This window comes from Rattus norvegicus, chromosome 3 (assembly GCF_021556685.1).
Source record: "Rattus norvegicus strain SHRSP/BbbUtx chromosome 3, alternate assembly SHRSP_T2T, whole genome shotgun sequence".
Taxonomy (NCBI): Eukaryota; Metazoa; Chordata; class Mammalia; order Rodentia; family Muridae; genus Rattus; species Rattus norvegicus.
The window spans coordinates 71858654-71880982 of NC_141536.1; the positions used below are offsets into that span (position 1 = coordinate 71858654).

General features: G+C 37.8%; 1 protein-coding gene across 3 annotated transcripts; it reads left to right on the plus strand.

Annotated features, from left to right (window-relative positions):
• Positions 1-1753: 1753 nt before the first annotated feature.
• Or10ag54b (olfactory receptor family 10 subfamily AG member 54B) lies at positions 1754-17027 on the plus strand. Of its 3 annotated transcripts, none has more exons than XM_087653685.1 (3): positions 1754-1775; positions 9092-9662; positions 16652-17027. In XM_087653685.1, the coding sequence occupies exons 2-3, from the start codon at positions 9115-9117 to the stop codon at positions 17025-17027; spliced, it is 924 nt and encodes a 307-aa protein (XP_087509811.1). In that variant the 5' UTR covers positions 1754-1775; positions 9092-9114.
• The last annotated feature ends 5302 nt before the right edge of the window (positions 17028-22329 follow it).

Sequence of the window (22329 nt, forward strand, 5' to 3'; positions counted from 1 at the left end):
CAAAACATTAAATATACAAAACAAAAACAAAATATAAAAATGTTACAATGGAAAATGACCAAGTAACACATAAAGGCAGACCTATCAGTAATACACCAGAATTCTCACTAGAGACTCTAGAAGCCAGAAGGGCCTAGACAGATATCTTAATTATCTTGAGGCAGACTCTTAAGTAACCAAGATAATCAGTCAAGATTAATGTATCCAGAAAAATTTTTGATCACATGGTGGATAGTGTTCCATGACAAAGCCACATTTAAGCAATATCGTTCCAGAAATTCCAAGAATAAAACTAAGATCAGGTAAACTACATCAAAAGTAATAGAACCCTCAAATAAATAGAAGCAGGCAATAAAACAACACAACAACAAAAGCCCAGGACTGGATGGCTTTAGCATAGAATTATACCAGACCTTCAAAGAAGAGCTAAGACCAATACTTTTCAAAATATTCCTCAAAGTAGAAAAAGGAGGAAGATTTCCAAACTCATTTGAGGAAGATACAGTCATACTGATACCAAAACCACCAAAAGACTCAAAAAGGAAAGTGAATTTCATACCAACCTCCGTTATGAATATTGGTGCTAAAATGCCCTCCAAAACAATCCAAGAATACATCAAAATCATAATGTTTCATAATCAAATTGACTTCATCCCAGGGATGCAAGAATGGTTCAATATATGAAAATTAATCATATAAACAAACTGAATGAAAATATGTACACCATATTGTTAAGAATTGCTTTTGCTATTCTGGGTTTTTTACTTTTGCCCATGAAATTCAGAACTACTCTTTCCATTCCTTTGAAGAACTATGTTGGGGTTTTGTTGAGGATTGAGTTGAATCTGTAGATTGCTTTTGGTAGAATGGCCAGTTTTACTATGTTAATTGTGCCAATCCATGTTCATGGGAGATCTCTCCATTTTCTGAGTCTTTCTTCTATTTCTTTCTTAAGAGACTTAAAGTTCTTTTCATAAATATCTTTCTTTTGTTTGTTTAGAGGTACCCAAGATATTTTATATTATTTGTGACTATTTGAAGGGTGTTGTTTCCCTAATTTCTTTCTCAGTCCATTTATCATATGTATAAAGGAAAGCTACTGATTTATTTGAGTTATTTTTATACCCAGGCACTTTGCTTAAGTTCTTTATCAGCTGTAGAAGTTCTCTGGTATAATTTTTAGGCTTGCTTATGTATACTATCATATCATCTGCAAATAAAAGCAAGAAAACATATGTGCCCCCACCAATAAATGGATACAGGAAAGCTGAATCATTTACACAATGCAATACTACTCAGTTCTTAACAAAATATCATGAAGTTGCAGGATGAAATTAGTAACTATCATCCTGTGTGTGGTAACCCAGACCTAAAGTCACATGCATAATATGTCACTTAGAAGAATACATTAACCATAAAGTACAAGATACCTACACTATATGTCACAAACTCAAAGAAGGTAAAAAAAAAAAAAAAAAAAAAAAAAGAAGGCCCAAGCAATGATGCTATAATCTCACTTAGAAGGGGAAATAAAATAGTCATAGAAGGGAGATAATGAGTGTGTAGTGGATGGGAGAGGGACTAGAAAGGAGAGTGAGGGGGTTCCTGATGAGGTGTGTAGAGAAACAGGAATGTGGGTCTGAGGACCAGGACAAGTAATGGAATGTGTTAAAAGCAAAAATCAAGGTAATGTGGGCATGTCCAGGATATGCCAGAGTCCTGTAATGGGGGAGGCTCCAGGAAGCCTTTGTGGGTGACTTTAGCTAAGACACCAAGCAATGGAGATATGAACCCTGAAGTGGCACTTCCTCTAGTCCCACTAACCTCACCATGGAAGTATACATACACTCAGGAAGTCTTTTTGAAGAGGTATGGAAATATTGACGGCCCTGGAGGGATAGAAGCTCCACAGAAAGAACAACAGAGTCAACTTACCTGGATGCTTGGGGGCTCTTAGAGATGGAACCACCAACTGTAAACATACACAGGCTAGACCTATTCTCCTGGCACATATGTATCAGATGTGTAGTTTGGTCTACTTTCAGTTCCCCAACTTGGAATTCAGGGTGTTCCTAAACTTGTTGACTCTCTTTGGATCCTTATCTCATATTTGGGCAGCCTTTTCCAGATTCAATGGAAGGGATGATGTGGCCCTGCAGAGATTTGATGTGCGTGGGTGGCAGAATATCTAGACAGGACCTCCTCAGAGGAATGGGAAGGGGTTATTGGTAGGGACTGTGTGAAGGGGAACCATAGAGAGTAAAAACCATGATAAGGATATATATGAATAAATGAATTAATTAATGGAAAAAGAGAAGAAAGAGCTGATTGGAAGAAAAGATATTATAGTACAAATGAAGAGCTTAAAACTCACGATTTTTATTTTGTTTTGTTTTGTTTTTTTAAGTTTTATTATCTAATTTTATTTTTAGGTTTTTTTTCCACAATCCTTGGCATCTGAGTATATTTTTTATTGGATATTTTTATTTACATTTCAAATGTTATTAACTTTCCCAGTTTCCCATCCATAAGCCCTCTATACCTCCCCCTCCCCTTCTCCTATAAGGGTGTACCCCTCACCAGACACTCCCTTTCTGGCCTACCCACCCTGATATTCCCCTAAACTGAGGGTTCCAGCCTTGGCAGGAACAAGGGCTTCTCCTCCCATTGGTGCCCATGAAGGCCATCCTCTGCTATATACTAAACTGGAGCCATGGGTCTATCCATTTATAGTCTTTAGTCTGTAGTGGTTTAGTCCCTGGGAGCTCTGGTTGGTTGGTATTGTTGTTTTTATGGGGTTGCAAGCCCGTTCAGCTCTTTCAATCTTTTCTCTAACTCCTTAAAACTTGTTTTGAATTAGACAAAAAAAAGTAAAAATTCCAAATTAAAAATTGATTTCCAAATCGCCAGATTGATTTGGAAAAAGTGAGAAATGAGTTCATATAAAAAGAAATGAAACCTGTTATGTAATAGTGACCATTTCAAAATTCTTGGAGAATTTTGTACCTCAAAAGGAAACTGTGGGGCAGTGGATCATGAGAGCAAACCTGGTTCTTGGTTGAGTTAAAGGTTTTGCAGAGGATTTAAAGGGAACTTTGCCTGCTCCCTAGCACCAGGCTCCTGTCACTAGCCGAATTTCCCCATAGATTTGTGACCATCAGTCACATAAGGGCAATGTCCCAAACCCTTCCACATGTAGATGAGGCATCCCTAAAATTTCAGATCAAGACAATAGAAAAAGAGATGTGACCTGTGGTCACTTAGGCTCAAGACAGAGATCTTCATGCTATTGAGGTACCTAGAGGAAAAGAAGGTGTAGCAAATGAGTTTCCCTTCTCATATATTCTTCCCTGAAAAAAGTATTTAATGTTAGACACACCCTGAGAAGTAGAGTACGGCTTTAGACATCCAATTTCCACCATGGCAATGATGATTTGGAACAAAAACCTGTCTCTTTTTTTTTTCTTGATAGAAGCATTTATGGGCAATAGAATCAAAATGCAAGAAGAGTCACATATCATTATGTCATATAATACATTTACATGTATTTTAGTATCTGTGATGCATTTCATTCTGTTTTTGTTGCTTTCAAAGTTTTCATTATCAATATTTGTAGTTTAGATGTTTTTTAATTTTAATTTTTATTAGTTATGCCATTCATTTACATGTCAAATGATATCCCTCTTCACAGTTACCCCCTGGACCAACAACCCATTCCATGATATCCCACTTCCTGGTTAGTCCTCCACAACCGCCATCCCACTTCTGCCCTCCTCCCTTCCCTTTGACTGTAAAAGAGTGCTCCCCCACCCACCCACACTACTTTGCAACCCCATTGCAAGACTGTCACTTTTCACCAGGATCTGGCATTAGTAGCCATGGACAAGGCCTTTACCTAAAGGTCCACCGTCTAATCTCCTGAGGAAGGCCTCTCTTCTCTCACAGCCATAATTGTCAACAAGCTGTCGCCCATAAAGACAAGGACTATCTCCAGGGGAGCAACTGGAGCCCTACTTCCCCAAGCTAAACATAGCATAAGGGCCCCAACTCTGTTTTCAACACTTCCTCCACTCCCAGTGGCACCTGGATGTCCAAGAGCCTGAGAAGCTCTCTGCTCCAGCCTAAGCACACGCCAGAGGACCTGAAAATAGCCTCTGCCCTTCCCACATCTCAAACTGCACTTTCTCACCCTGGAACCAATTCCTGGGTCTTCCCTATGGTCCAGCACCAGCCCCAGTTTGAGCTGAGCATCTGGGTCTCTGACTTTTATGCCTGCTGTTAAAACTCCTTTTTCATTTTGGATTGCTGTAAATTTAAACATTGTTTTTCCTTTCGCTCATGTTTTTCTCCTTTCTCAGATGGAGAGAGGAAATGAGAGCTGAAGCCAATCTTTATGGACACATGGCTTGGGCTGAGACCAGAATTTTTCATATATTTTTAATATCTCTTGGCCTAGGCCAGGAAGCTTCTAGCCTCCATACAATTAGTCTTCTTCTGAGAGCCAGAGCTGATCAAACTTTTGAAAATCTGTTCTTCTAAATGGGACATTTGTTTCATCTGTCTTATCCACAAGGATCAGGAAACAAGTCAGGGTATACAGCGGGAAGAATGGAAAACCTGGAGGATGGGAAAGTTGGAAATGCTGTCTTTAGAATATGAGATGACATTTGCGATCCAGAATTCTGTTATTTGTGTGAGACCTGCAAAATATTAAGTCAGCTAAAAGTTCCAACATAGAATGGGAAAGACTAACATGGCTCCATAAGTTGCTGAAAATACCGTCCTCCAGTAGATGAGATCACATCCATGTGCACATTGAAATTACCAAGTAGAGACAGTGAAATAGAAAATATTATAATTAAGAAGACATGATATTGGTAACAAAGGTACATTAGAAAGTTTGGGTAAAATGGAGAAAAAAATAAGGGGTGAATATTAGCATTAAATATTATACAAGGGATAAAATTTTCAAGTATTTAAAATATTTAAAAATAATAAATAAAATATCATTCACTAGCATTTGAAATGTGAAGTAACATAAACACTGTAGGACACACTATGGCTTTACTAAAATGTCCTCATTCACATCACCATTCCAATCCTAAATAAGACTTGGAAGAAATAAAAAATGTGTGGTAAGCCAGAATACAGCAAACACAGAGGCGAATGCCAGCAGCAAACCACTGAACTGAGAATAGGACCCCCGTTGAAGGAATCAGAGAAAGAACTAGAAGAGCTTGAAGGGGCTCGAGACCCCATATGTAAAACAATGCCAAGCAACCAGAGCTTCCAGGGACTAAGCCACTACCTAAAGACTATACATGGACTGACCCTGGACTCTGACCTCATAGGTAGCAATGAATAGCCTAGTAAGAGCACCAGTGGGAGGGGAAGTCCTTAGTCCTGCTAAGACTGAATCCCCAGTGAGCATGATTGTTGGTGGGAGGGTGGTAACGGGGGAGGGGGAAGGATGGGGAGGGGAACACCCATATAAAACGAGACAGGGAGAGGCTAGGGGCATGTTGGCCAGGAACCAGGGAAAGGGAATAACAATCGAAATTTAAATAAGAAATACCCAAGTTAATAAAGATGGAAAAAAATGCTAGATCCAAAAGAGGCTGGGTAGGTGGGTGGTTGTTTTTGTTATTGTTGGCTGTAGTTTACTATGTTTCCTGTGCAAAGAAGAAACAAGAAGTAATTAAATATCTTGAAAGAAAATTTCAAACTAGCCCCAAGGAAATCAACTTCCCTATCAGGAAAAAAATAGTCTAAAAATAATGTCACCCCTTTCCAACTCCTGATTTCATTCAGGAATCTCTTTCCTTTCTCCTACATTCTTATTTCTCTGCTATCCAGTGTTAAGTTGTTTAAAGGCTAGATGAATATAAAGAAGAAGAGTGGAAGAAAGAACCTTCCTAGTAGCCAAATTTCAAAAATAGACATTCTGTGAGAGTTGGCCAGCAATGAACTGCCTCAACCATAAAACATTAGAAAACACACTTGGCATTGGAAAAATTCATCATAGACTTTATCAGGAAATAATAATGTTAGCTTGCAAAAATCCCCCCATACAGGTGTTTTCAGTAATGAATTAAAATTGACGAGTTTTAAAGAAACTTACTTGCGATCTATAAACAAAGTGTCTAAGTCTTCTGCTTTACACAAACCTATAGAGAATTGTAAAATCTTGACAAGAAAGTTAAATTTTATGACTAAGTTTAAAAGACATTCAAAGAATGCTGTAAGACTGGAGAAATAACCTTTGGGTTTTGGAAAATACTGAAACATTTTTTTCAATAAACACAAGAATTTTGCTGGACAAAGTTGATGCTCCCCAAACATGTCGATTTTACATATGGCAGTCCGAAACCACCAATATCTAGCTCTAGCATATTCAATATGGAAACATGAATTATAATTTTTCAAATCACAGGATATTGCAAAAATCTCATTTGACCCTTTATGTATGGAACACACAAGTTGTAAAATGATACATATATTATTAGTTGACTCTCAAAAAGAAGATTTGAGGGGCAGGGTAGGGAAGAACAGGTGAGTCTTTGCAGTGGCACAAGCCTGCCTCGTATAGACTAAAATATCCCTTGGAACAACAGAAAGAAGAGAAAAGATCATTCCTTAAAAAGAGGAAGAAAATTTCCTCTTTGAATTTTGAAAGTTGTACCCATATGATTCTTGCCTTCACACAGACACACACACACACACACACACACACACACACACACACACACACACACACACACAGAGTTATGCAGGAACACAAACCTACAGGTGTGAATGTAATCATATACATGCATGAACCCTATGTATTTTCTTATGAAGTTTTTGTTTTTCAACTCTTTTGTTTTTGAGATCCAGTTGTCTATGTGATGATGATTATTGTTTAGAAAATTATAGAACCAGAATTCCTAATTATCGACCACACAACTGTACTACTTTGTAACTGTAAGATAATTTATTTGTTTGACAATAACTGGCATAAGCAAAGCAATGTTTTATTTTATGAGAATTTTTGATATTGTGACAATTAAGTGAATTATAAAATATTTAGTTAGTAATTTTGTGATAATATAGAATAAATCAGAATGCATACTTTGATAAGGCATGTATGAAGATACAGGGCTTGACAGGCATTTTGTTGTAAGGAGAAGCAGAATATAAAGAAAATGAGATTTCATTAAAGCACTTTCAGACATCCATAGGAATGAAAACAGGATGAATAAATGTTACTGCCTCCATGATAAAATTGCAGAGTGATTATGTAAGGTGTGATCCATAAAACCTTAAAAAAAGGATTAAAACTATGTTAAAATTCATGGTCGTGATTATACTTATATTTTCTTAAAAGTCAGTTTATGACTATGAATTCTATTTCTGAAAAGGGCTAATGCTACTGTAAATATGGAAGACAAAGAGGTCAGTGTGTAGGGTACAAGGCTCATTGATTTTTAGGACGAGATGATCTGACTTTGTGACTCAGGAGCAATATAACAGGAAAGAAAGCCATGCCACTGTGATACTCAACTGCTACAGATTGAAATAGTGCATCTCCATCTCTTAAGTAAAACTAAGCAATTAAATATTATTTCACTTTCAGAGGAACTCTCTAGGAAGGGAGAGTCATCTATGCTAACAAAGGTTGATGACAGAGATGCATCCTTTGGGAAATCCTGGGTCTGAAATAAAGCCAGAACATTTGCCATCTGAGTAACTACAAAAATTTAAATTGACACATGAGCTAAGGTTGTCCCCAGGGGCAGTATATTTCTACTTTAGTAATAAATACTGAGTGCTCAAAGCCAGGTATCACTTTTTGATGGGAGAGTGAGTTCTTGAGAAGGGCTTCTTAAGTCACAGGCGAAAAGGCATTTGTTTTCCATAATCAACTGGATGAAATTCTATCAAGGTAACATATAATTGTGTTGCTATAGTGTATTATTTAGAATGCTTTTAAACTTAAAATCAAAAACTGTGAAACAAAGAAACCATAAGTTCTGATATATCATCTTAACATACTACTTAGTTAGTATGCTTACTAGTATTTATCCATTTTCTTAATTATGCATTGAAACTACATATTTGAAATAGTACTAGAGACACTAATAGGGCAATTATTATGTTTGACATTGTGATAAAACTTTTACTGATAAGCGTGAGAAAATACAGAAATGTATTTAGTGTTATGTTAATACAAAGGAGAAATTAACATACTCAATAATACATAGGTGAAATACAGTTTTAAAAAATGAATATATACAAGAAATTTTCAGAATTTTAATGAAAAGTTATAGAGAACAAATCCACATCAAGAAGAGCACTACAAAAATACAGTCTGAATAATACCTTATGCTCACTGACATAAAGTTAATTGCATAACAGACATTAGTTTCTTAAGAGCTATAAACTGAATTGAAGTCTCTTTGAACACAAAATTTCTATAACTCTGGGTTCTGTTTTGCCTGGACTAAAATTTTTCATAACATGGATAAGAGCTGTCAGTAGGATAGTTTGCTAAGCAGAGTGCTGAAACTAAGGTTTCCATACTTGGCAAAATCGAGAATTGAAATATAAAATGTAGCATTATAATAAATGTGCTTTTCATCAGAAATTATCATCTTCACAATATTGACTCTCACTGCAATATTACAAAGAAGAATTAAAAACTCAGTTTGAATGAGCAGTTAAAAATACTTTCAAGATGAAATCTTTGTGGAGAACATAGAATGGTGAGAAAAATATTAGAAACATAGAAAAATGATAAAATATAACACAATTATCTCTCAGTAGCAAAATAATGTTTGCCCATAAAACACTAGTGTATATATATATATATATGTATATATATATATGTATATATATATATTACATTCTCTAGTGAGGTATATTAAATTTATGTTTTGAGTTAATTTAAACAGTATATTCACTGATTTTTGAAGTCTCAATTACAGAATCTGAGTTAGATGGATGGAGTCTTAACATATCATGTGGCGTATGTACATGTTATTCAATTATCTTGAATTACATTTCTTAAAACTACAATTAAATTGTCTTTCAGATGAAGATCTATTCAAAGAAAGATTGAATGTCTCTACACTGATGGAATTTATTCTTCTGGGGTTTTCTAATGTTCCTCAATTGCAGTGGGTGCTGTTTGTGATATTTTTGTTCATGTATGTGACTATTCTGTTGTGCAACAGCATTATAATACTGTTAGCTAAAACTGACCATTCTCTCCAGACCCCTATGTATTATTTCCTTAGCAACTTTTCCTTTTTGGAAATCTGTTATGTAACAGCTACTATCCCAAGAATGCTTATGGATCTGTGTACTCTAAAAGGAAACATTTCTGTGCTGGCCTGTGCAACACAAATGTATTTTGTCCTTATGTTGGGAGGCACAGAGTGCCTCTTGCTAGCAGTCATGGCCTATGATCGCTATGTGGCTATTTGCCAACCTCTACAATATTCTCTACTCATGAAGAATACAGTGTGTTTACAGCTTGTAGCTGCCTCCTGGATCAGTGGGATTCCAATACAAATTGGGCAGACCTACCAGATATTCTCTCTGCCCTTCTGTGCTTCTAACAGAATAGATCACTTCTTCTGTGATATCCCTCCACTACTTAAGCTTGCTTGTGGTGACACATTTATTTTTTTTATATACTTTTTTTTTATTAACTTGAGTATTTCTTTTTTTTTTTATTATCTTGAGTATTTCTTATATACATTTCAAGTGTTATTCCCTTTCCCGGTTTCCGGACAGACATCACCCTCCCCCCTCCCCTTCCTTGTGGGTGTTCCCCTCCCAAACCTCCCCCCATTGCCACCCTCCCCGCATAGTCTAGTTCACTGGGGGTTCAGTCTTAGCAGGACCCAGGGCTTCCCCTTCCACTGGTGCTCTTACTAGGATATTCATTGCTACCTATGGGGACAGAGTCCAGGGTCAGTCCATGTATAGTCTTTAGGTAGTGGCTTAGTCCCTGGAAGCTCTGGTTGCTTGACATTGTTGTACTTTTGGGGTCTCGAGCACCTTCAAGCTCTTCCAGTTCTTTCTCTGATTCCTTCAACGGGGGACCTATTCTCAGTTCAGTGGTTTGCTGCTGGCATTCGCCTCTGTATTTGCTGTATTCTGGCTGTGTCTCTCAGGAGCGATCTACATCCGGCTCCTGTCGGTCTGCACTTCTTTGCTTCATCCATCTTGTCTAATTGGGTGGCTGTATATGTATGGGCCACCTGTGGGGCAGGCTCTGAATGGGTGTTCCTTCAGTCTGTGTTTTAATCTTTGCCTCTCCCTTCCCTGCCAAGGGTATTCTTTTTCCTCATTTAAAGAAGGAGTGAAGCATTCACATTTTGATCATCCGTCTTGAGTTTCCTTTGTTCTAGGGATCTAGGGTAATTCAAGCATTTGGGCTAATAGCCACTTATCAATGAGTGCATACCATGTATGTCTTTCTGTGAGTGGGTTAGCTCACTCAGGATGATATTTTCCAGTTCCAACCATTTGCCTACGAATTTCATAAACTCGTTGTTTTTGATAGCTGAGTAATATTCCATTGTGTAGATGTACCACATTTTCTGTATCCATTCCTCTGTTGAAGGGCATCTGGGTTCTTTCCAGTTTCTGGCTATTATAAATAAGGCTGCGATGAACATAGTGGAGCACGTGTCTCTTTTATATGTTGAGGCATCTTTTAGGTATATGCCCAAGAGAGGTATGGCTGGATCCTCAGGCAGTTCAATGTCCAATTTTCTGAGGAACCTCCAGACTGATTTCCAGAATGGTTTTACCAGTCTGCAATCCCACCAACAATGGAGGAGTGTTCCTCTTTCTCCACATCCTCGCCAGCATCTGCTGTCACCTGAGTTTTTGATCTTAGCCATTCTCACTGGTGTGAGGTGAAATCTCAGGGTTGTTTTGATTTGCATTTCCCTTATGACTAAAGATGTTGAACATTTCTTTAGGTGTTTCTCAGCCATTCGGCATTCCTCAGCTGTGAATTCTTTGTTCAGCTCTGAACCCCATTTTTTAATAGGGTTATTTGTTTCCCTGCGGTCTAACTTCTTGAGTTCTTTGTATATTTTGGATATAAGGCCTCTATCTGTTATAGGATTGGTAAAGATCTTTTCCCAATCTGTTGGTTGTCGTTTTGTCCTAACCACAGTGTCCTTTGCCTTACAGAAGCTTTGCAGTTTTACGAGATCCCATTTGTCGATTCTTGATCTTAGAGCATAAGCCATTGGTGTTTTGTTCAGGAAATTTTTTCCAGTGCCCATGTGTTCCAGATGCTTCCCTAGTTTTTCTTCTATTAGTTTGAGTGTGTCTGGTTTGATGTGGAGGTCCTTGATCCACTTGGAATTAAGCTTTGTACAGGGTGATAAGCATGGATCGATCTGCATTCTTCTACATGTTGCCCTCCAGTTGAACCAGCACCATTTGCTGAAAATGCTATCTTTTTTCCATTGGATGGTTTTGGCTCCTTTGTAAAAAATCAAGTGACCATAGGTGTGTGGGTTCATTTCTGGGTCTTCAATTCTATTCCATTGGTCTATCTGTCTGTCTCTGTACCAATACCATGCAGTTTTTATCACTATTGCTCTGTAATACTGCTTGAGTTCAGGGATAGTGATTCCCCCTGAAGTCCTCCTATTGTTGAGGATAGCTTTAGCTATCCTGGGTTTTTTGTTATTCCAGATGAATTTGCAAATTGTTCTGTCTAACTCTTTGAAGAATTGGATTGGTATTTTGAAGGGGATTGCATTGAATCTGTAGATTGCTTTTGGTAAAATGGCCATTTTTACTATATTAATCCTGCCAATCCATGAGCATGGGAGATCTTTCCATCTTCTGAGGTCTTCTTCAATTTCTATCCTCAGTGTCTTGAAGTTCTTATTGTACAGATCTTTTACTTGCTTGGTTAAAGTCACACCGAGTTACTTTATATTATTTGGGTCTATTATGAAGGGTGTCGTTTCCCTAATTTCTTTCTCGGCTTGTTTCTCTTTTGTATAGAGGAAGGCAACTGATTTATTTGAGTTAATTTTATACCCAGCCACTTTGCTGAAGTTGTTTATCAGCTTTAGTAGTTCTCTGGTGGAACTTTTGGGATCACTTAAATATACTATCATGTCGTCTGCAAATAGTGATATTTTGACCTCTTCTTTTCCGATCTGTATCCCCTTGATCTCCTTTTGTTGTCTGATTGCTCTGGCTAGAACTTCAAGAACTATAGTGAATAAGTAGGGAGAGAGTGGGCAGCCTTGTCTAGTCCCTGATTTTAGTGAGATTGCTTCAAGTTTCTCTCCATTTAGTTTAATGTTAGCAACTGGTTTGCTGTATATGGCTTTTACTATGTTTAGGTATGGGCCTTGAATACCTATTCTTTCAAGGACTTTTATCATGAAGGGGTGTTGAATTTTGTCAAATGCTTTCTCAGCATCTAATGAAATGATCATGTGGTTCTGTTCTTTCAGTTTGTTTATATGATGGATCACGTTGATGGTTTTCCTTATATTAAACCATCCCTGCATGCCTGGGATGAAGCCTACTTGATCATGGTGGATGATTGTTTTGATGTGCTCTTGAATTCGGTTTGCCAGAATTTTATTGAGTATTTTTGCATCGATATTCATAAGGGAAATTGGTCTGAAGTTCTCTTTCTTTGTTGGGTCTTTGTGTGGTTTAGGTATAAGAGTAATTGTGGCTTCATAGAAGGAATTCGGTAGGGCTCCATCTGTTTCAATTTTGTGGAATAGTTTGGATAATATTGGTATAAGGTCTTCTATGAAGGTTTGATAGAATTCTGCACTAAACCCGTCTGGACCTGGGCTCTTTTTGGTTGGGAGACCTTTAATGACTGCTTCTATTTCCTTAGGAGTTATGGGGTTGTTTATGTGGTTTATCTGTTCCTGATTTAACTTCGATACCTGGTATCTGTCTAGGAAATTGTCCATTTCCTGAAGATTTTCAAGTTTTGTTGAATATAGGTTTTTATAGTAAGATCTGATGATTTTTTGAATTTCCTCTGAATCTGTAGTTATGTCTCCCTTTTCATTTCTGATTTTGTTAATTTGGACGCACTCTCTGTGTCCTCTCGTTAGTCTGGCTAAGGGTTTATCTATCTTGTTGATTTTCTCAAAGAACCAACTTTTGGTTCTGTTGATTCTTTCTATGGTCCTTTTTGTTTCTACTTGGTTGATTTCAGCTCTGAGTTTGATTATTTCCTGCCTTCCACTCCTCCTGGGTGTATTTGCTTCTTTTTGTTCTAGAGCTTTTAGGTGTGCTGTCAAGGTGCTGACATATGCTCTTTCCTGTTTCTTTCTGCAGGCACTCAGCGCTATGAGTTTTCCTCTTAGCACAGCTTTCATTGTGTCCCATAAGTTTGGGTATGTTGTACCTTCATTTTCATTAAATTCTAAAAAGTTTTTAATTTCTTTCTTTATTTCTTCCTGACCAGGTTATCATTGAGTAGAGCATTGTTCAATTTCCACGTATATGTGGGCATTCTTCCCTTATTGTTATTGAAGACCAGTTTTAGGCCGTGGTGGTCCGATAGCACGCATGGGATTATTTCTATCTTTCTGTACCTGTTGAGGCCCGTTTTTTGACCAATTATATGGTCAATTTTGGAGAAAGTACCATGAGGAGCTGAGAAGAAGGTATATCCTTTTGCTTTAGGATAGAATGTTCTATAAATATCTGTTAAGTCCATTTGGCTCATGACTTCTCTTAGTCTGTCTACATCTCTGTTTAATTTCTGTTTCCATGATCTGTCCATTGATGAGAGTGGGGTGTTGAAATCTCCCACTATTATTGTGTGAGGTGCAATGTGTGTTTTGAGCTTTAGTAAGGTTTCTTTTACATATGTAGGTGCCCTTGTATTTGGGGCATAGATATTTAGGATTGGGAGTTCATCTTGGTGGATTTTTCCTTTGATGAATATGAAGTGTCCTTCCTTATATTTTTTGATGACTTTTAGTTGAAAATTGATTTTATTTGATATTAGAATGGCTACTCCAGCTTGCTTCTTCTGACCATTTGCTTGGAAAATTGTTTTCCAGCCTTTCACTCTGAGTTAATGTCTGTCTTTGTCTCTGAGGTGTGTTTCCTGTAGGCAGCAGAATGCAGTGTCCTCGTTGCGTATCCAGTTTGTTAATCTATGTCTTTTTATTGGGGAGTTGAGGCCATTGATATTGAGAGATATTAAGGAATAGTGATTATTGCTTCCCGTTATATTCATATTTGGAAGTGAGGTTATGTTTGTGTGCTTTCATTCTCTTTGTTTTGTTGCCAAGATGATTAGTTTCTTGCTTCTAGGGTATAGCTTGCCTCCTTATGTTGGGTTTTACCCTTTATTATCCTTTGTAGTGCTGGACTTGTAGAAAGATATTGTGTAAATTTGGTTTTGTCATGGAATATCTTGGTTTCTCCATCTATGTTAATTGAGAGTTTTGCAGGATACAGTAACCTGGGCTGGCATTTTTGTTCTCTTAGGGTCTGTATGACATCTGTCCAGGATCTTCTGGCCTTCATAGTTTCTGGCGAAAAGTCTGGTGTGATTCTGATAGGTCTGCCTTTATATGTTACTTGACCTTTTTCCCTTACTGCTTTTAATATTCTTTCTTTATTTTTTGCGTTTGGTGTTTTGACAATTATGTGACGGGAGGTGTTTCTTTTCTGGTCCAATCTATTTGGAGTTCTGTAGGCTTCTTGTATGCCTATGGGTATCTCTTTTTTTAGGTTAGGGAAGTTTTCTTCTATGATTTTGTTGAAGATATTTACTGATCCTTTGAGCTGGGAGTCTTCACTCTCTTCTATACCTATTATCCTTAGGTTTGATCTTCTCATTGAGTCCTGGATTTCCTGTATGTTTTGGACCAGTAGCTTTTTCCGCTTTACATTATCTTTGACAGTTGAGTCAATGATTTCTATGGAATCTTCTGCTCCCGAGATTCTCTCTTCCATCTCTTGAATTCTGTTGGTGAAGCTTGTATCTACACCTCCTTGTCTTTTCTTTTGATTTTCTATGTCCAGGGTTGTTTCCATGTGTTCTTTCTTGATTGCTTCTATTTCCATTTTTAATTCCTTCAACTGTTTGATTGTGTTTTCCTGGAATTCTTTCAGGGATTTTTGCGATTCCTCTCTGTAGGCTTCTACTTGTTCTCTAAGGGAGTTCTTTATGTCTTTCTTGAAGTCCTCCAGCATCATGATCAAATATGATTTTGAAACTAGCTCTTGCTTTTCTGGTGTGTTTGGATATTCCGTGTTTGCTTTGGTGGGAGAATTGGGCTCTGATGATGCCATGTAGTCTTGGTTTCTGTTGCTTGGGTTCCTGCGCTGGCCTCTCGCCATCAGATTATCTCTAGTGTTACTTTGTTCTGCTATTTCTGACAGTGGCTAGACTGTCCTATAACCTGTGTGTCAGGAGTGCTGTAGACCTGTTTTCCTGTTTTCTTTCAGCCAGTTATGGGGACAGAGTGTTCTGCTTTCGGGCGTGTAGTTTTTCCTCTCTACAGGTCTTCAGCTGTTCCTGTGGGCCTGTGTCTTGAGTTCACCAGGCAGGTTTCTTGCAGGGGAAAAGTTGGTCCTACCTGTGGTTCCAAGGCTCAAGTTTGCTCGTGGGGTACTGCCTAAGTCCTCTCTGCTGTGGCAGCAACCGGGAAAATCTGTGCCGCTCCTTCCGGGAGCCTCCGTGCACCAGGGTTTCAGATGGCGTTTGGTGTTTTCCTCTGGCGCCTGGATGTGCACAGAGTGCAGTCTCTTCTGGTTTCCCAGGCGTGTCCGCCTGTCTGAAGGTTCAGCTCTCCCTCCCACGGGATTTGGTTGCAGAGAACTGTTTATCCGGTCTGTTTCCTTCAGGTTCCGGCAGTGTCTCAGATGCAGGGGTCCTGCCGCTCCCGGGCCCTCCCCTATGGGAACCCAGAGGCCTTATACTGTTGCCTCTTGGGCCAGGGATGTGGGCAGGGGTGGGCAGTGTTGGTGGTCTCCTCCGCTCTGCAGCCTCAGGAGTGCCCACCTGATCAGGCGGTGAGGTCTCTCTCCCACGGGGTTTGGGAGCAGAGAGCTGCTGCGGTCCGGGATCCGCGGGTGTGGGACTTCCGGTAAACACAGGAAGTGCCCGGCCTTAGAGGAATTTTGCCTCTGTGTGTCCTGAGTTCACCAGGCAGTTTTCTTGCAGGGGAAAAGTTGGTCCTACCTGCAGTTCCAAGGCTCAAGTTTGCTCGTGGGGTACTGCCTAAGTCCTCTCCGCTGTGGCAGCAACCGGGAAGATCTGCGCCGCTCTTTCCAGGAGCCTCCGTGCACCAGGGTTCCAGATGGCGTTTGGTATTTTCCTCTGGCGCCTGGATGTGCACAGAGTGCAGTCTCTTCTGGTTTCCCAGGCGTGTCCGCCTCTCTGAAGGTTCAGCTCTCCCTCCCACGGGATTTGGGTGCAGAGAACTGTTTATCCGGTCTGTTTCCTTCAGGTTCCGGCAGTGTCTCAGGCGCAGGGGTCCTGCCGCTCCCGGGCCCTCCCCTACGGGAACCCAGAGGCCTTATACAGTTGCCTCTTGGGCCAGGGATGTGGGCAGGGGTGGGCAGTGTTGGTGGTCTCCTCCGCTCTGCAGCCTCAGGAGTGCCCACTTGATCAGGCCGACACATTTATGAATACAGTTGCAGTCTATGTTGTTGCAGTGGGGTTTGTTATGGTTCCATTTCTGCTAATCATTGTCTCATACATCAAGATTATCTGCAACATGATGAAACTGTCCTCAGCCAAAGGGATGGCCAAAGGTTTTTCCACCTGCTCTTCTCACCTGATAGTTGTAGTCTTGTTCTATGGAACAGCAAGCATTACTTACTTGCAGCCAAATCACAGTCAGTCAGAAGGAATGGGGAAAATTCTCTCTCTTTTCTATACCATTTTGATCCCAGCTTTGAATCCCATTATATACACTCTGAGGAACAAAGATATCATGGTGGCACTGAGGAAATTACACAATAACTTACTGACATGGTGGGGAAACTTAAAATAGAAAAATACAGATGCATACAAATGGAAATTCAAGCTATGTGCTGCAGACCTTAATGCATAAAGTGTGTGTGTGTGTGTGTGTGTGTGTGTGTGTGCGTGTGTGTGTTTGCATTATTTAACAAACTTCATTTTTAAGAGATACTCGTTTGATAAGGTTTATTATATTGGGTGTACTCAATATAAAAATTAACTTAGTTAATGTAAAGGATGGAGCATATTCATCTATGCTCACATTGTTAGGTACTTTATTTCTAGGTTACATTTTCAACTCAAGTCTAAGATAGTTAATTGTATCATATCCCCAAGTTTTGTGGTCACTTGCTAAAATGACCTTTGAAAGATAGTCATCTTAGGATTTTCTGTCCTTTTCTCTTACATTTGGATTTATCACAGCTGTTGTTTTCCAAGTTTTTGTTGCTGTTAATGTCATTGTTTTGGAGTTATATCTCTCTGACCTCTGATATATATCCACACATTGCTATCTGTGGACATGGTTTTATTCTCTGAACTTCTGCTATTTTGTTTTGTGAATATTTGGTTTAACTTAGTTTCCTTCATAACACCTAGTGATCTGATCATGTTTCAAATATCTATTTTTAAAGAAGAAACATGACGGTGAAAATAGATGACATGATTTTAGCCTCTGATCTGTCTTTCCATTTCTTTGTATTCCTATAGTCCATTGTTTTTCCAAATGCATATCTGTTCATGCTATTACTCTTTTATATTATATTTCTATTAGAATCTTCAATTCTCTATTTTACTTTATATCATGCTTTAGCAATCTGATTTTAAATGATAGCTATTAAATATTTCACATTAAAATGTCTAAATGCAATATATTATTTGGATGCTACTTCTCAGGTGTGTGTGTATAATTTATGTGTATATATGTATATATATATATATACATATATATATGTATGTATGTATGTATATTTAGAGGGGGGGACAGAGACTGAGATAGACAGACACTGAGACAAAGAGAAACAGAAATAGTGACAGAGAGAAGTTTTATGTCTCTGTGCCTACTTTTTAACAACTGAAGTATAAACATTCTTACAGCAGATATAATTTTTCTGTATCCTAGTTTCCTTGGTCTTTAACTGTGGTATGGATACTGAGAAATAAAAATGTCAAAGTACGTTAAAAGTATTGCTCAAAATTTTAATGTATTACCAACAGGTTCATATTTGTTACATATGTTAGAACATTTTGCCTTTAATTTAATCATAAATTACTTCATAAGATAACGTACATTATTTAATTCTCTTCATTTATGATAATATTCATGAAAATAATGATAATTCCAACTGTATTGTCAAACTTGTACTTCCTCCTAAAGTTTCACTTCAAATGAAATTTTGAATTGAAAATGTTAAAGCAAATTCCAATCAGGTTTGACAAGAATATTATATGATTAATTCAAATATAGCCAAGATAAAATCCTACAAAAGAGATTTTCAAAACAGTGGACCCATAGTGGATGGAGAACACCAAGAAAACAAGGCCCTCTACAGAAACATGATCATAGTTTATGTGAACTCATAAAGTGTGAGGCAGAATGCACAGAGACTGGCAATCATCTTTACTAGGTCCTCTTGGTATATATATTTTTCAGCTTAGAGTATTTTTAATTGATTTTTACACTCGAGATGTTATTCCCCTCCTGGTCCACCCCCACTAGTTCCACATCCCATACCTCCTTCCCCGCCCCACCCTCCGAACTCCCCCCATCCCTGTCTATGCAAGGATGTCCCCTCCCCATACACCTCACCAGACCTCTAAACTTCATGGGGCCTGCAGTCTCTTGAGTCTTGGTGGATCTTGTCTGACTGAACCCAGACTCAGGAGTCATCAGCTGTATATATGTTGGAGGTCTCTGCTGGTGTATGCTGCCCAGTTGGTGATCCGGTGTCTAAGAGATCTCAGGAGTCCAGGTTAATTGAGACTGCTGGTCCTCCTACAGGGTTGCCCTAGCTCCTTAATTTCTTCCAGCTTTCCCCTAACTCAACCAGAGGAGTCAACAACTTCTGTTTATTGGTTGGGTTCACATATCTGCATCAGATTCTTTCAGCTGCTTGTTGGATCTTTTGAAGAGCAGCCGTTGTAGGTCCCTTTTTGTGAGTAGCCCATAGCCTCAGTAATGGTGTCAGGTCTTAGGACCTCCCCTTGACTGGATCCCACTTTGGGCTGTCCCTGAACATTCTTTTCCTCAGGCTCTTCTCCATTTCCATCCCTGCATTTCTTTCAGACAGGAAGAATTATGGGTCAGAGCTTTGGCTCACTTCCAGCAGAATAACAGGGCATCAAGTGAGAGATGTGGTTGCTGTCCCATAGCATGGTGTTTTTATAGGATTCCTGATTGTGTGAATGTGTCTGACTCTTTTACCTTCAGTTAGGCTTGTTCCTTTCCCTTTGTTTTGGCCAACTCTGATGTTTTAGATTTTATTATTTTTAAATCTTATTTTATTTTTATCATTTAGAAGCCTGTTTTTTCTTTGAAAGAGAGGCATAAACTGAATGGAGCTATATGGGAAAGTAGTTGAGTTGAAACTAAAAATAAAATGGAGAAAAAGAAAATGGTAGAAAAGAGGGAAATACTATCACATATCTTTTGTTTGAAAAGCAATTTTAAATAAAAGAAAAAAAATGAGATGAAGCATGACTGAAGATGACACTCTGTAAATACACATACAAGTTATACCTACCACACATGAACCCTCTCAATAAACATATGAATAAGAAGATGAGAGTTTATATAAGGACTTTGAAATTTGTGCATGAGTACATATTATAGAAGAAAGTCAATCTTTTAAAAATAATACAAAATGAAGGAATTAATTATATTATAGCATAATTTTTTGAAACTAAAATTGCCTAGTAAATCGTTAAGGGCTACAGAAAAATCACAAATTATTGTTTCATTAGAGAAGAATACAAATTGAAAATGGAAGAATGTACATGCACACTGCCACCAGACTGTTAAAACTATAAATGAGAAATGGAAGACAGAAAGCTTTACATGTCTTACCGACACGCAGAACGACTGAAACAACAACCAATGTTGGAGAGGGTTAGGTATTTTCCAAATAATGAGATATAGATATTCTTGTCAGTGTTTATCATTAAGAATGATCATTTTGTTTATTAATATTATTATTTATTAAAAAGGTATGAAATGCGAGATGTTGTTACAAATAAAAGGAACACAGAGCTATAAAATGAGAAAATGTTAAAACACTAAGTGAAACAAATTGTGTAAGTAAATCGACTATAGTTAGATTGTACAAATAGTGAAAATATTCACAAATATTTATAAGATTTAAAGAGTGTGGGAATACCTACATTCTTATTGATAAATCATAAACATGATGTTATAGTGTATATGAATATAGATGATGTAGATATAAATATTATGTTTATGATGAAAATATAAATAATAAATTAAGTACTTTCACTTACATGTTACTATCTTGATAGGTCCAGTAGAGGTGTATGTGTTGATTTGCTTCCCCAATTATAAATAATAATTAATAATACCTTACAAGATCACCTACAATGACTATTTTATTTCTAGTAAGAGACATACTAGAAAACATATATAATCTCTAATATTTAAAAACTAAATTAATTCTGATTCCACTTAAAAAATACTGTATCAAAAACAGTCAGAATTCCTTTGGCAATCATAGGAAAACATGCATATGGAAGGAATAAATCCAAAGACTATTATCTTTATCCTCAAAAGGCCAACACATGAATAGAATTTGAGGAGTTTGGAGAGTAGAAAAATGATAAAAATTTATAATCAAATATTATAAAGCATAATTAATAGGGCAAAAAATCACTACCTATGGGACATAATGAAGGCAGATTTGAAAGACAAGTTCTTAGTAGTAAGTGCCTACTAAAACAAATAAATGAACTAAAAATTAAATAAATAAAAAATGGGAGCTCTCCTAGAATTTAATGCAAATCTTAAAGACAGAGAATATAAAGAAGTAATAAACCCTCAGTGAACGTGATTGTTGGGGGGAGGGTGGCAATGGGGGGAGGATGGGGAGGGGAACACCCATAAAGAAGGAGAGGGGGATTAGGGGGATGTTTGCCTGGAAACCGGGAAAGGGAATAACGTTCGAATTTAAATAAGAAATACTCAAGTTAATAAATAAATATATATATATATATGTATCATTAGTTTTGCTACAGCTATTAAGTTACACTGTACTCTCTTCATTTACTAGCTACATTCTAGAACAAATAATTAAACACACATTGTTTAACTTTGATGTGCTTAATAGATACTTTAATCCTGTCAGACATCTCATAAAAAAAAAAGTAATAACCTCAAAATGAAATAGATTGCTAGAAATTGTCAACTTAAGTCTGAGTTCAATAGTATAAAGATGATGGTGAGAGGCAAGCGCAGGAAACCAAGCAACAGAAACCAAGATTACATGGCACCATCGGAGCCCAATTATCCCACCAAAACAAACATGGAATATCCAAACACACCAGAAAGCAAGATGTAGTTTCAAAATCATATTTGATCATGATGCTGGAGGACTTCAAGAAAGACGTGAAGAACTCCCTTAGAGAACAAGTAGAAGCCTACAGAGAGGAATCACAAAAATGCCTGAAAGAATTCCAGGAAAACATAATTAAACAAGTAGAAGCCCATAGAGAGGAGTCATGAAAATCCCTGAAAGAATTCCAGGAAATCATAAATAAAAAAGTAGAAGCGCATAGAGAGGAGTCAGAAAGATCCCTGAAAGAATTCCAGGAAAACACAATCAAACAGTTGAAGGAATTAAAAATGGAAATAGAAGCAATCAAGAAAGAACACATGGAAACAACCCTGGATATAGAAAACCAAAAGAAGAGACAAGGAGCTGTAGATACAAGCTTCACCAACAGAATACAAGAGATGGAAGAGAGAATCTCAGGAGCAGAAGATTCCATAGAAATCATTGACTCAACTGTCAAAGATAATGTAAAGCAGAAAAAGCTACTGGTCCAAAACATACAAGAAATCCAGGACTCAATGAGAAGATCAAACCTAAGGATAATAGGTATAGAAGAGAGTGAAGACTCCCAGCTCAAAGGACCAGTAAATATCTTCAACAAAATCATAGAAGAAAACTTCCCTAACCTAAAAAAAGAGATACCCATAGGCATACAAGAAGCCTACAGAATTCCAAATAGATTGGACCAGAAATGAAACACCTCCCGTCACATAATAGCCAAAACACCAAACGCACAAAATAAAGAAAGAATATTAAAAGCAGTAAGGGAAAAAG